The sequence below is a fragment of the Eucyclogobius newberryi genome, unplaced genomic scaffold, assembly GCF_026437365.1.
Source record: "Eucyclogobius newberryi isolate DKJ021-1_F unplaced genomic scaffold, fEucNew1.0.hap1 SCAF_6, whole genome shotgun sequence".
NCBI classification, from domain to species: Eukaryota; Metazoa; Chordata; class Actinopteri; order Gobiiformes; family Gobiidae; genus Eucyclogobius; species Eucyclogobius newberryi.
In genome coordinates, this window is record NW_027316278.1 from 2,075,736 (window position 1) to 2,089,407 (window position 13,672).

The 13,672-nt window shown below is 50.7% G+C and overlaps 2 protein-coding genes across 2 annotated transcripts in view; one reads left to right on the plus strand and one right to left on the minus strand.

Annotated features, from left to right (window-relative positions):
• The first annotated feature begins 565 nt into the window (after nucleotides 1–565).
• Nucleotides 566–3,272, plus strand: LOC140347042 (uncharacterized). Its single transcript, XM_072433358.1, has 2 exons — nucleotides 566–696; nucleotides 2,558–3,272. The coding sequence occupies exons 1-2, from the start codon at nucleotides 604–606 to the stop codon at nucleotides 3,221–3,223; spliced, it is 759 nt and encodes a 252-aa protein (XP_072289459.1). The 5' UTR covers nucleotides 566–603; the 3' UTR covers nucleotides 3,224–3,272.
• A 4,440-nt stretch (nucleotides 3,273–7,712) lies between these two features.
• Nucleotides 7,713–13,672, minus strand: part of adamtsl2 (ADAMTS-like 2) — a 77,741-nt gene continuing 71,781 nt past the window's right edge. The window contains exons 13-18 of the mRNA XM_072433830.1: nucleotides 12,272–12,485; nucleotides 11,324–11,479; nucleotides 10,150–10,320; nucleotides 9,850–10,026; nucleotides 9,564–9,708; nucleotides 7,713–7,843 (exon numbers count right to left, since the gene is read on the minus strand). Coding sequence (XP_072289931.1) covers nucleotides 7,716–7,843; nucleotides 9,564–9,708; nucleotides 9,850–10,026; nucleotides 10,150–10,320; nucleotides 11,324–11,479; nucleotides 12,272–12,485 — 991 coding nt within the window. The 3' untranslated portion in view covers nucleotides 7,713–7,715. The remainder of the gene's footprint in view (nucleotides 7,844–9,563; nucleotides 9,709–9,849; nucleotides 10,027–10,149; nucleotides 10,321–11,323; nucleotides 11,480–12,271; nucleotides 12,486–13,672) is intronic.

The following is a 13,672-nucleotide window of genomic DNA, read 5'->3' on the forward strand; positions in this document are numbered from 1 at the left end:
AGCAGACCACATCCTCACCTCACGGGACACCACAGGCTGCCTGCGCACGATGGGTTCATACACAGGCCTCAGATGTACAAGGTTGTGGTCCGAGCTGCCCAGGGGAGGGAGGGGGGAAGAGGAATAAGCCTCCTTGGTGTTGGCAAAAAAAAAGTCCAATGTTCTATTCTCTCTGGTGGGGCAGGTAACATACTGGGTGTATGTTGGTAGAACAGAAGAGGGAGAAGCGTGGTTAAAGTCACCAGAGATGAGGAAGAGAGCCGGTGGATGCTGTGTTTGCAGCTACAAGTGCAGGAGAGCAGTGCTTCACAAGCATCTTCAGCAATAATGTCAGTAATGACCTGGTGTGTAATGACCTGGTGTGTGATGACCTGGTGTGTGATGACCTGGTGTGTAATGACCTGATGTGTGATGACCTGGTGTGTAATGACCTGATGTGTGATGACCTGGTGTGTAATGACCTGGTGTGTAATGACCTGATGTGTGATGACCTGGTGTGTAATGACCTGGTGTGTAATGACCTGGTGTGTAATGACCTGGTGTGTAATGACCTGGTGTGTAATGACCTGATGTGCAGGTGGTGAATGGGGCTGAGCGTCTCCTATGTCCGCCGGGACAGTGGTCATCGCTGGAGCGGTGCTGGCTGCGGTCATTCTGCTCACCATCGTAGGAGTGCTGTGCCTATGTAGGCTGCAGGTACACACCTGTCTGTGCTCCTGTCTGTGCTCTTGTCAGTGCACCTGTCAGTGCTCCTGTCAAGGCACCTGTCAGTGCACCTGTCAGTGCTGTCCATGTAATCCCTCTTTCAGCAGAAGTCCATGGAAGAAAATGGATCAAAGTTTTAGGGTTATAGCTGAAACTTGCCCTGTCCTTGTTTCCAGAGCTGCCATTAGCTTGTCTGCTAATGACAGCTAATGACAGCTAATGACAGCTAATGACAGCTAATGACAGCTAATGACAGCTAATGACAGCTAATGACAGCTAATGACAATTAATGACAGCTAATGACAGCTAATGACAGCTAATAACAGCTAATGACAGCTAATGACAGCTAATGACAGCTAATCACAGCTAATGACAGCTAATGACAATTAATGACAGCTAATGACAGCTAATGACAGCTAATGACAGCTAATGACAGCTAATGACAGCAGACAAACAGCAGAAATTCTGTCCATAAAAACTATGAACAGAACCGGTGACAAAGGGCAGCCCTGAGGAGTCCCTCACGCTCCGGGAACTGGTCTGATTGACACAGCTCGTGCTCCTGTCAGACAGGGACTGAACAGCCCTGAGCAAAGGGCCCCGGACCCCGTACTCCCGGAGCACCCCCCAAAGGACAACCCGAGGGACACGATCGAAATCCTTCACCAGATCCACAAAGCACATGTGACTGTGCAAACTCCCATGAGCCCTGGCGCCCCCTGGTGGAGAGTCTAGAGCTGTTCCAGTGTTGCACCACCAGGACCTAAACCTGCTCCTCCTGAATCTGAGGTTCTATGGGTCAGATTCTCCTCCAGGACCTGGAATAGACCTTATGGGAGTCTGAGGAGTGTGGTCCTCTGTCGGTGGGACACACCCTCTGGTCCCCCTTCTTGAACAGAGGGACCACCACCCCGGTCTGCCAGAGACACTGTCCCCGACCGCCACGCTCTGTTACAGAGACGTGTCAGCCAAGACAGTCCTACACTATCCAGAGACTTTAGGTCCTCAGGATCTCATCCCACTGAGGAGCCACTGAGGAGCCACTGAGGAGCCGCTGAGGAGCCGCTGAGGAGCCACTGAGGAGCCACTGAGGAGCCGCTGAGGAGCCACTGAGGAGCCACTGAGGAGCCACCGAGGAGCCACTGAGGAGCCACTGAGGAGCCACTGAGGAGCCACTGAGGAGCCACTGAGGAGCCAACAACCTCAGTGACTTCAGCTTGGGTGATGGACGAGTCGGCCTCTGAGTCCTCAGTCTCTGCTTCCTCTTCAGAAGACGTGACTGAGGGATTAAGGACGTCCTCAAAGTCCTTCCACCGTCCGACCACATCCCCAGTCGAGGTCAGAGGTCAGAGGTTAGAGGTCAGCAGGTCTCCACCTGCACCGTAAACGCTGTTGGTGAAGCACTGCTTCCTCCTCCTGAGGCGCCGGACGGTTTGCCAGAATTTCTTTCGGGCCGACCGATAGTCCTCCTCCAGGGCCTCCCCAAACTCCTCCCCAAACTCCTCCCCGAACTCCTCCCCAAACTCCTCCCCAAACTCCTCCCAGCCCCGAGTTTTTGCCTCTGCGACAGCACGAGCTGCGCCCGCTTGACCTGCCGATACCTGTCAATGACTTCAGGAGACCTAAATGCCAAAGAGGCCTGATAGACCTCCTTCTTCAGCCTGGCGACATCCCTTACTTCCGGTGTCCACCACCGGGTTCGGGGGCTGTCGCCGCGACAGGCACCGGTCCAATCACAGCAAAGCACATTTTGTACTTGCGTTTGTGTTTCTTGCTGGTGTTTCAGAAAGTCGGGTAAACTGGTCACAAAATGTTACTGAATGTCGTAACTCTGTGTGTTTCCTTGTCGCAGTACTACTGCTGTAAGAAGGAGGAGTCAGAGAAGGCAGACAATGACGGGGAGGCGGAGTTCAGCACCATGACCCGCCCCTTAGCTCTGTCAGCTCCGCCCACTCCTCCTACGCCGGACCTGCACGGTGAGCAAGACAGGCGCAGCGAGCCCGACAGGCGCAGCGAGCACGACAGGCGCAGCGAGCCTGACAGGCGCAGCGAGCCGGACCACAGGAGTGAACACGACAGGCGCAGCGAGCCCGAGCGCCGCAGTAACGGTCCAGAGTGTCGCCGTTTCCCAGAGCATGACTTCCCCCATAGCAACACACCGGACTGCCATAGCAACGGGCCCGAGTGTCACTGCGGAAACGACGACTATCGCCACAGCACGCCCGACTCGTACCCGCCCACGTTCCTGACGGAGGCCAATGGGCCGAGCTGCTGCACTCCGCCTCCTCCTGTGGCCCCGCCCACGTGCCACCGTGCACACTACTGTCCCACGTGCACGCGTCCGGTGCCCTTCTGTCTCCAGCGCCCGACCTGCTCCTGGGACGGGCGCAACCTGTGCTACCGCTCCTTCCAACAGCACCACGTGGAGCTGCCGCTGGACATCAGCACGCTTTACCGCAAACTACAGCTGCTGACCATGAGAGAGATGAGCCACCACAGCGTCAGCACCGACGTCTGAAGAAAAGAACCGTCATAAACAAAGTACAGCTGCTGACCATGAGAGAGATGAGCCAGCGTCAGGTCGTACACTTCACCGCGGGGGGTGAGGGACTCTTTCAGGACTGAAGCAGACTAGTCTCTTCTCATGACGTATTTATGCAATATAAACTAACAAAAGGGTTGTGCACTGTTCTTCCATTCCCCGCTGACCTGTGAAAAGAAGTTTAAAAGCACATTTTTTTTGTCCCTGAAATATTATCACGATACGGCTGATTTGTATTCACAAAATTAATTTTCACCTTCCCACGATTGCACAAAAGAAGTGGAATTGTATCTGTAAAACCAGCAGCAGACGTGACGAGCGCCTTCAGTTTGAGTTCAGCCGCTCATCGTTTGGACCAACAAGAGTTTAGGGTCAAATGAGGGTGAAGCTAACCCACAGCAGGGCTTGAAAATGGGACAGGTCAGGTTTGTGTCATGTGTCATGTGTCATGGGTCATGTGTCATGGGTCATGTGTCATGTGTCATGTGTCATGTGTCATGGGTCATGTGTCATGTGTCATGTGTCATGTGTCATGGGTCATGGGTCATGTGTCATGTGTCATGTGTCATGGGTCATGTGTCATGGGTCATTGGTCATGGGTCATGGGTCATGGGTCATGGGTCATGGGTCATGGGTCATGTGTCATGTGTCATGTGTCATGGGTCATGTGTCATGGGTCATGGGTCATGTGTCATGTGTCATGGGTCATGGGTCATGGGTCATGGGTCATGTGTCATGGGTCATGGGTCATGGGTCATGTGTCATGGGTCATGGGTCATGTGTCATGGGTCATGTGTCATGGGTCATGTGTCATGGGTCATGGGTCATGTGTCATGTGTCATGGGTCATGTGTCATGGGTCATGGGTCATGTGTCATGTGTCATGGGTCATGGGTCATGGGTCATGTGTCATGGGTCATGTGTCATGTGTCATGTGTCATGGGTCATGTGTCATGGGTCATGTGTCATGGGTCATGTGTCATGGGTCATGGGTCATGTGTCATGGGTCATGTGTCATGTGTCATGTGTCATGGGTCATGTGTCATGGGTCATGGGTCATGTGTCATGGGTCATGGGTCATGTGTCATGTGTCATGGGTCATGTGTCATGGGTCATGGGTCATGTGTCATGTGTCATGGGTCATGGGTCATGTGTCATGGGTCATGTGTCATGGGTCATGCGTCATGGGTCATGGGTCATGTGTCATGGGTCATGGGTCATGGGACATGGGTCATGTGTCATGTGTCATGGGTCATGTGTCATGGGTCATGGGTCATGTGTCATGGGTCATGTGTCATGGGTCATGGGTCATGTGTCATGGGTCATGTGTCATGGGTCATGGGTCATGGGACATGGGTCATGTGTCATGTGTCATGTGTCATGGGTCATGTGTCATGGGTCATGGGTCATGTGTCATGGGTCATGTGTCATGGGTCATGGGTCATGTGTCATGGGTCATGTGTCATGGGTCATGGGTCATGGGACATGGGTCATGTGTCATGGGTCATGTGTCATGGGTCATGTGTCATGGGTCATGGGTCATGTGTCATGGGTCATGTGTCATGGGTCATGGGTCATGGGACATGGGTCATGTGTCATGGGTCATGGGACATGGGACATGTGTCATGGGTCATGGGTCATGTGTCATGGGTCATGTGTCATGGGTCATGGGTCATGGGACATGGGTCATGGGTCATGGGTCATGGGACATGGGTCATGTGTCATGGGTCATGGGACATGGGACATGTGTCATGGGTCATGGGTCATGTGTCATGGGTCATGTGTCATGGGACATGTGTCATGGGTCATGGGTCATGTGTCATGGGTCATGTGTCATGGGTCATGGGACATGGGTCATGGGTCATGGGACATGGGTCATGGGTCATGGGACATGGGTCATGTGTCATGGGTCATGGGACATGGGACATGGGACATGGGACATGGGTCATGGGTCATGGGACATGTGTCATGGGTCATGGGTCATGTGTCATGGGTCATGTGTCATGGGTCATGGGTCATGGGACATGGGTCATGGGTCATGGGTCATGGGACATGGGTCATGTGTCATGGGTCATGGGACATGGGACATGTGTCATGGGTCATGGGTCATGTGTCATGGGTCATGTGTCATGGGTCATGGGTCATGGGACATGGGTCATGGGTCATGGGTCATGGGACATGGGTCATGTGTCATGGGTCATGGGACATGGGACATGTGTCATGGGTCATGGGTCATGTGTCATGGGTCATGGGACATGGGACATGTGTCATGGGTCATGGGTCATGTGTCATGGGTCATGTGTCATGGGTCATGTGTCATGGGACATGTGTCATGGGTCATGGGTCATGTGTCATGGGTCATGTGTCATGGGTCATGGGACATGGGTCATGGGTCATGGGACATGGGTCATGGGTCATGGGACATGGGACATGGGTCATGGGTCATGGGTCCTGGGTCAGGGATGGGCTGTAGCTCCATACAGAGAGAAACGTCTCTTGAGTATTCGGATACTTCGATATGGAAACATGACATAATCCCAGTGTTTTAAAGGAACGAGACAGAAACACATCTTTCATATTTCAAGCATTTGTATTGGATTATTTAGGACATTTTTCTCTGTTTTGTTGTTGTTGTTGTTGTTGTTGTTGGCACTTGTGTTTCAGTAAAGTCAAAGTTGTGCTTTTGAAGAAAATGTGTTGCATTTGAATAAAAGGGCTTTTCTAGAGCAGTCTAAAACCAATGAATCACCTTTTGCCACATTAGCACTAATATTCTGTCTATGTGAAATTATAATATTAATAAACATTTTCAAACCAAAAACATGACTTTGTTTGTGGTTGTATATTTTACAAAACAGGTCAATAAAACTATAAAGTGTAAAATACTGTGAATCCTATGGGAGTCCCTCAAGGCACTGTCCTTGGGCCAGTGTTATTTATATTGTAAATGAAGGCGAGACACTGTTGGCCAATGAGAAATGTTTACAGTGTCAACAAAAACAGACCCGGCTATTATACGCCTGGTGGGCGGGGCTTACTCAGAGTAGAAATTAGATCTGACTGAAAATTGGCAAAAAAATTCAAATTTGGCCTTAAAAGTGTTATAAATGAGGCTCTGTGGGAGGAGCATGTCTCTGTGGGAGGAGCATGTGTCTGTGGGAGGAGCATGTCTCTGTGGGAGGAGCTTGTCTCTGTGGGAGGAGCATGGACAGTGCCGAGCCCAAATGAAACAAGGAAAGCAGACTTGTCCGTGTGGATAAAGTTAAAGTTTTATTAAACATCAGAAAGTCACAGCACAGAAAAACCTGCACAAGTCCAAAAGAAACGTCTGAACCTGATTCAAGTGTCAGGAAGTGTCACAAATCTGCTAAAACGAATAAATACTGCTCGTCCTTCTTTAAATAACAGACGCACCAGAAGAACGTCCTCAGATGCAGCAGACGTGGAGAATAATTTAACTTAATTTTTCTCTAACAGACAATAAATAATTTCAGTAAAAAGACATACAAGCGCCTCTAGTGGCCACGTGCAGTATTGTCAAGGTTCCCACTTTGCTTTAAAGTATTTTCCAGGACATTGATTATGACATCTACAGTTACATAAACTTATACACAGCTTATTCACCTTTATTCTCTGGTCTTTGATAGATTCTATTCAACTAATTTGATCATGTTTTATTAATTGTATTTTATGGTTTCATTTGTTACGTTGATTGGTAGATTTGATATCTCAGTGTTTGGAACTTTAGAAACGACTTTGTGTGTAAAATGTGCAAAAGAAATAAAGTTTCACATTTTCCAAAGACTTGAATGTAAAAACGGCCAGTGACGCCATCTGTGTCGTGTTGTGCGTTACTACCACTCCCGGTGTGCCACTCCCGGTGTGTGCCACTCCCGGTGTGTGCCACTCCCGGTGTGTGCCACTCCCGGTGTGTGCCACTCCCGGTGTGTGCCACTCCCGGTGTGCCACTCCCGGTGTGTGCCACTCCCGGTGTGCCACTCCCGGTGTGCCACTCCCGGTGTGTGCCACTCCCGGTGTGTGCCACTCCCGGTGTGCCACTCCCGGTGTGTGCCACTCCCGGTGTGTGCCACTCCCGGTGTGTGCCACTCCCGGTGTGTGCCACTCCCGGTGTGTGCCACTCCCGGTGTGCCACTCCCGGTGTGTGCCACTCCCGGTGTGCCACTCCCGGTGTGTGCCACTCCCGGTGTGCCACTCCCGGTGTGCCACTCCCGGTGTGTGCCACTCCCGGTGTGCCACTCCCGGTGTGTGCCACTCCCGGTGTGTGCCACTCCCGGTGTGCCACTCCCGGTGTGTGCCACTCCCGGTGTGCCACTCCCGGTGTGTGCCACTCCCGGTGTGTGCCACTCCCGGTGTGCCACTCCCGGTGTGTGCCACTCCCGGTGTGCCACTCCCGGTGTGCCACTCCCGGTGTGTGCCACTCCCAGTGTGCCACTCCCGTGGGTGCTGGACTACGAGGCTGGAGGTCTGAGGGCGCGGCAGGAGTGGCAGCAGGCTTTGCTGTAGTACCAGTGACTGCACAAATTCACTTTCAGAGCCAGAAGACAGTTTGTGGACGGCCGGTCCTGGCAGTTCTCGTCTGAAAGACACAAGGGACAAATGTGTGTCACCACGAGGAGCTGAGATGGTGTCAGAAGAGTTACAGTCTCTCCTTCAGTTCCACCGTCACTCCTGTCTGTGCTGGGAGGAGCTTCCTCCTCACACCTGTTCACCTGACCAGGCACAGCCCTGTCTGACCCCTCTGTCCAGAGTCTGTCATGTGACCAGTGATTTTAAGTCTTGATGTTGGACCATCGTAAAGAGCCTCAATATGTTTTATAATTAAATCATCCATTTTAAATTTGCTCATCACTTTAAATAAATAAGTCCAGACTTATTCTTCCATCTTTGTTTAGTTGTGTTTGTGTGTCTCATTGTGTGTAAAGATGGTCTTATGTCCTCTTGTGTGTGTCATTGTGTGTAAAGATGGTCTTATGTCGTCTTGTGTGTGTCTCATTGTGTGTAAAGATGGTCTTATGTCGTCTTGTGTGTGTCTCATTGTGTGTAAAGATGGTCTTATGTCCTCTTGTGTGTGTCTCATTGTGTGTAAAGATGGTCTTATGTCGTCTTGTGTGTGTCTCATTGTGTGTAAAGATGGTCTTATGTCGTCTTGTGTGTGTCTCATTGTGTGTAAAGATGGTCTTATGTCCTCTTGTGTGTGTCTCATTGTGTGTAAAGATGGTCTTATGTCCTCTTGTGTGTGTCTCATTGTGTGTAAAGATGGTCTTATGTCGTCTTGTGTGTGTCTCATTGTGTGTAAAGATGGTCTTATGTCCTCTTGTGTGTGTCTCTTTGTGTGTAAAGATGGTCTTATGTCCTCTTGTGTCTTTGTGGATTCAGTTTGGGAGGATTTGTTCCGTTCTTTTGGACATAATTGAGGTGAATAAACGATAGTCACATTCAGAGTAGAAATAGTCTCTATGAGGCACAGTCCAGTCGCTCCTTCAGGGACATGAAGGCCCCTCAGGTGTGTCTTTAGAGCTTTATACCACTCTGAGGCTATGTCTATAATGTGTCCTCTCAAGACTGCTTTGGAAGCGTCCCAAAGAAGGCGGAGTCTCATGTTCCTCAAGATCAGTCTTAATGTTTAAGTACATTTTGTTTCATGAAGCAGCTACATTGAACCTCCAACTGTGTTTTTAAATCTTTCCTCCAAATCTACAAATGTAGAGCAGGATCTCTGAGGTCTCTGAGGTCTCTGAGGTCTCTGAGGTCTGAGAGTCTAAATATGCTTCAGTTTAGATCTGTCTTTACTGAAGATAAAGAAATAGTCCATTCTGGTATACTGGCGCCCCCTAGGGTTCATTTCCCTCCTTATGTCAATCAATCCTATGTAGGGACCTGCAGATTACCTCTGAATGTTGCTATGGTAACAGCAAAGCGGGAGTGAGGTTGTACCATGGCACTGGAGATTTATGACATCTCTGCAGGAGCAGAAACTTCACACTTTGAACGTTGGACAAAAGCTTTTTCCATCACACATGTGTGTGTGTCTGTGTGTGTCTGTGTGTGTGTGTGTGTGTGTGTGTCTGTGTGTGTCTGTGTGTGTGTGTGTGTGTCTGTGTGTGTTTGTGTGTCTGTATGCCTGTGTGTGTGTGTGTGTGTGTGTGTGTGTGTGTTTGTGTGTCTGTGTGTGTGTGTGTGTGTGTCTGTGTCTGTGTGTCTGTGTGTGCTTGTGTGTGTGTGTGTGTGTCTGTGTGTGTGTGTGTGTGCGCGTGCGTCTGTGTTTCTGTGTGTGTGTGTGTGTGTGTGTGTGTTACCTGGAGGCTCTGTGGGGCAGTTCTGGAGAGTGCAGGTCTGTTTGGACACAGGTTTGTTCAGAGGGTCACAGCCTCTGACCAGCTCTCTGTCCTGATAACACTTCACATCCCTCATACGCACACCAACACCACACGTCTTTGTGCACTGCAACACACACACAACACAACACAACACAACACAACACACAACACAACACGCAACACACAACACCACATGTGTCACATGTCACTGCCAAAAAAGGAATATTAAGAGTTTAATGGGACTGGACCTGAGCGCAGTACTGACCTCTGACCAGGGGGTGGAGTACCATTTGAAGCAGGGCCGTTCGAAGCAGGTTCCCTCGTCCTCAGGTTTGACCTTGAGATCACAGGCCTCGTCATCGTGAACCTGGATCTTTCCTGAACTGATGCCCACGCAGAGGACCACCCTGTGTTTGACCCCCCGACCACAGGTTGTGTTACACTGAGGGGGGAGGGGGGGAGAGGGGGGAGGGAGAGGGGGAGGGGGAGATAGTCACATGACACTACATTCTATTGCGATGTCAGAAACATAATGGTCGTTTCCTTTGGTGGTTACTCTTCGTACCCGTTCCCATTCCTGTGCCAGCCAGTGGGGGGCGCAGTCCCTCTCTCCACACGGCTGGATGGACAGTGGCTTGGACTCAGCTGGACACTGGCTCTCGGGGACGACTCGGCCCTCAGGAGCCTTACAGTAAACGTGACGCACAGTTCTGCCCTCGCCACAGCCGCCCGAGCACTACACAGAGTACATGTACTTATACTTATACATGTACACGCACTGAGAACACAGAGTACATGTACTTATACTTATACACGTACACGCACTGAGAACACAGAGTACATGTACTTATACTTATACATGTACACGCACTGAGAACACAGAGTACATGTACTTATACTTATACACGTACACGCACTGAGAACACAGAGTACATGTACTTATACTTATACACGTACGCGCACTGAGAACACAGAGTACATGTACTTATACTTATACATGTACATGCACTGAGAACACAGAGTACATGTACTTATACTTATACATGTACATGCACTGAGAACACAGAGTACATGTACTTATACTTATACATGTACATGCACTGAGAACACAGAGTACATGTACTTATACTTATACATGTACAAGCACTGAGAACACAGAGTACATGTACTTATACTTATACATGTACATGCACTGAGAACACAGAGTACATGTACTTATACATGTACACGCATTGAGAACACAGAGTACATGTACTTATACTTATACATCTACATGCATTGAGAACACAGAGTACATGTACATATACTTATGTACGAGCACTGAGAGTCACAGAGTAAATATATTTGTACTCATAAGTATAAGTATGCCGAAATTTGCCTTAAAACATCACAGTTTCTAATCAGACTCGCCGGGTCAGGGCACTTAAAGGGGCATTTAAAGTGGCAATTAAAGGGTCACTTAAAGTGGCAATTAAAGGGTCACTTAAAGTGGCATTTAAAGGGTCACTTAAAGGGGCACTTAAAGGGGCAATTAAAGGGTCACTTAAAGGGGCAATTAAAGGGTCACTTAAAGGGGCACTTAAAGGGGCTCTTAAAGGGTAATTTACAGGGACATTTGAAGGGGCATGTCCCTGTGGTCAGCGTTGTCACACATACACTGCCGTCCTGATGGAACCTGTGGGGCCTACGGGCACTAAGACCATGTGAATGTGCCAGTTTGAGTGTGTAGAGTGACAGACCGGGCCCCACTCGGACACCGTCCACAGCCGCTCGCACGAGGGGCCGGTGCAGTTCTTCACACTTGGTGGTCGGCTGGAGGAGTCACATGACCTGCTCTCGTCAGAGCAGCGCACGTCTCTGGTCACCTGACCTCTGCGGCCGCACTTTGCCGGACACTGCAACCACAAAGAGTCCATGAGCAGAACAAAGACCACCTGAGCGGGTCAAAGCTCCGACAGTGCGACAGTGAAGGCCTTTAACCACTAAGACATCAAGATACACAAGGTCTAGACTTTGTGTATCTTCACTTTAAAGAGGATTCTCTCTCTTTTTGAACAGTTTGTCTCTTTAAGTCTTTCTCTTCATCTTTTGTCCTGCTCAGAATCTTCTCTGTCTTTGATCGAGTGTTTTGTGTCTTTAAGATGAAGCTGCACGACGCTCTGTGGTCCTGAACTCTAGTGTCTGACGTGTGAGAGCCTCTGCTGCAGTGGCTCTTTAGTCTCACTATGTGGCTCTTTAGTCTCACTATGTGGCTCTTTAGTCTCACTATGTGGCTCTTTAGTCTCACTATGTGGCTCTTTAGTCTCACTATGTGGCTCTTTAGTCCCACTATGTGGCTCTTTAGTCTCACTATGTGGCTCTTTAGTCTCACTATGTGGCTCTCTTTAGTCTCACTATGTGGCTCTTTAGTCCCACTATGTGGCTCTTTAGTCCCACTATGTGGCTCTTTAGTCTCACTATGTGGCTCTCTTTAGTCTCACTATGTGGCTCTCTTTAATCTCACTATGTGGCTCTCTTTAATCTCACTATGTGGCTCTTTAGTCTCACTATGTGGCTCTTTAGTCTCACTATGTGGCTCTTTAGTCTCACTATGTGGCTCTTTAGTCTCACTATGTGGCTCTTTAGTCTCACTATGTGGCTCTTTAGTCTCACTATGTGGCTCTTTAGTTTGATTGGACCCCACAAACCTCGCTCCACTCTGCCACCTCCCACTGTGGCCCGCAGGCGGGACTCTTACAGCTCCTCCTCTCTGGGGGGCGCTCTAGCTCCGCCTCCATGCACAGGTCGCTGTAAACAGAGCTGTCCAAACCCGGAGACAGCATCTTCCAGCAGCGCACCTGCCGGAACTGAAAGCCCTCTCCACAAGTGCGCGAGCACTCGCTCCAGCTGCTCGCCTCCCACCTGCAACTCAACAAGGACATCAGCACAAACAATAAAGGAGATCTTTAGGAAAACCTTCAGGACGCCGTCAGTCGACTCTGAGGAGGCCTTCAGGAGGCCTTCAGGAGGCCTTCAGGAGACTCTGGTGAGGCCTTCAGGAGACTCTGATGAAGCCTTCAGGAGGCCTTCAGGAGGCCTTCAGGAGACTCTGGTGAGGCCTTCAGGAGACTCTGAGGAGGCCTTCAGGAGACTCTGAGGAGGCCTTCAGGAGACTCTGAGGAGCCCGTCAGGAGGCCTTCAGGAGACTCTGGTGAGGCCTTCAGGAGACTCTGAGGAGGCCTTCAGGAGACTCTGGTGAGGCCTTCAGGAGACTCTGAGGAGGCCTTCAGGAGACTCTGATGAAGCCTTCAGGAGGCCTTCAGGAGACTCTGGTGAGGCCTTCAGGAGACTCTGATGAAGCCTTCAGGAGGCCTTCAGGAGACTCTGAGGAGCCCGTCAGGAGACTCTGAGGAGGCCTTCAGGAGACTCTGAGGAGGCCTTCAGGAGACTCTGAGGAGCCCGTCAGGAGACTCTGAGGAGGCCTTCAGGAGGCCTTCAGGAGACTCTGGTGAAGCCTTCAGGAGGCCTTCAGGAGGCCTTCAGGAGACTCTGAGGAGCCCGTCTGGAGACTCTGAGGAGGCCTTCAGGAGGCCTTCAGGAGACTCTGGTGAAGCCTTCAGGAGGCCTTCAGGAGGCCTTCAGGAGACTCTGAGGAGCCCGTCAGGAGACTCTGAGGAGGCCTTCAGGAGGCCTTCAGGAGACTCTGGTGAAGCCTTCAGGAGGCCTTCAGGAGGCCTTCAGGAGACTCTGAGGAGCCCGTCTGGAGACTCTGAGGAGGCCTTCAGGAGGCCTTCAGGAGACTCTGGTGAAGCCTTCAGGAGGCCTTCAGGAGACTCTGAGGAGGCTTTCAGGAGGCTCTGAGGAGGCCTTTAGGAGACTCTGAGGAGGCCTTCAGGAGGCTCTGAGGAGGCCTTTAGGAGGCCTTCAGAAGGCCTTCAGGAGGCTCTGAGGAGGCCTATAGGAGACTCTGAGGAGGCCTTTAGGAGGTTCTGAGGAGGCCTTTAGGAGACTCTGAGGAGGCCTTCAGGAAGCTCTGGGGAGGCCTTAGGGAGGCCTTCAGGAGGTCTTCAGGAGGCCTTCAGGAGACTCTGAGGAGGCCTTTAGGAGAC

Bases quoted from the DNA above. Each gene is read 5' to 3' on its own strand.
- LOC140347042 (XM_072433358.1), top strand. From the start codon at position 604: ATGTCCGCCGGGACAGTGGTCATCGCTGGAGCGGTGCTGGCTGCGGTC. The intron at 697-2,557 runs GTACACACCTGT...TCCTTGTCGCAG, and splicing joins TGTGCCTATGTAGGCTGCAG to TACTACTGCTGTAAGAAGGA.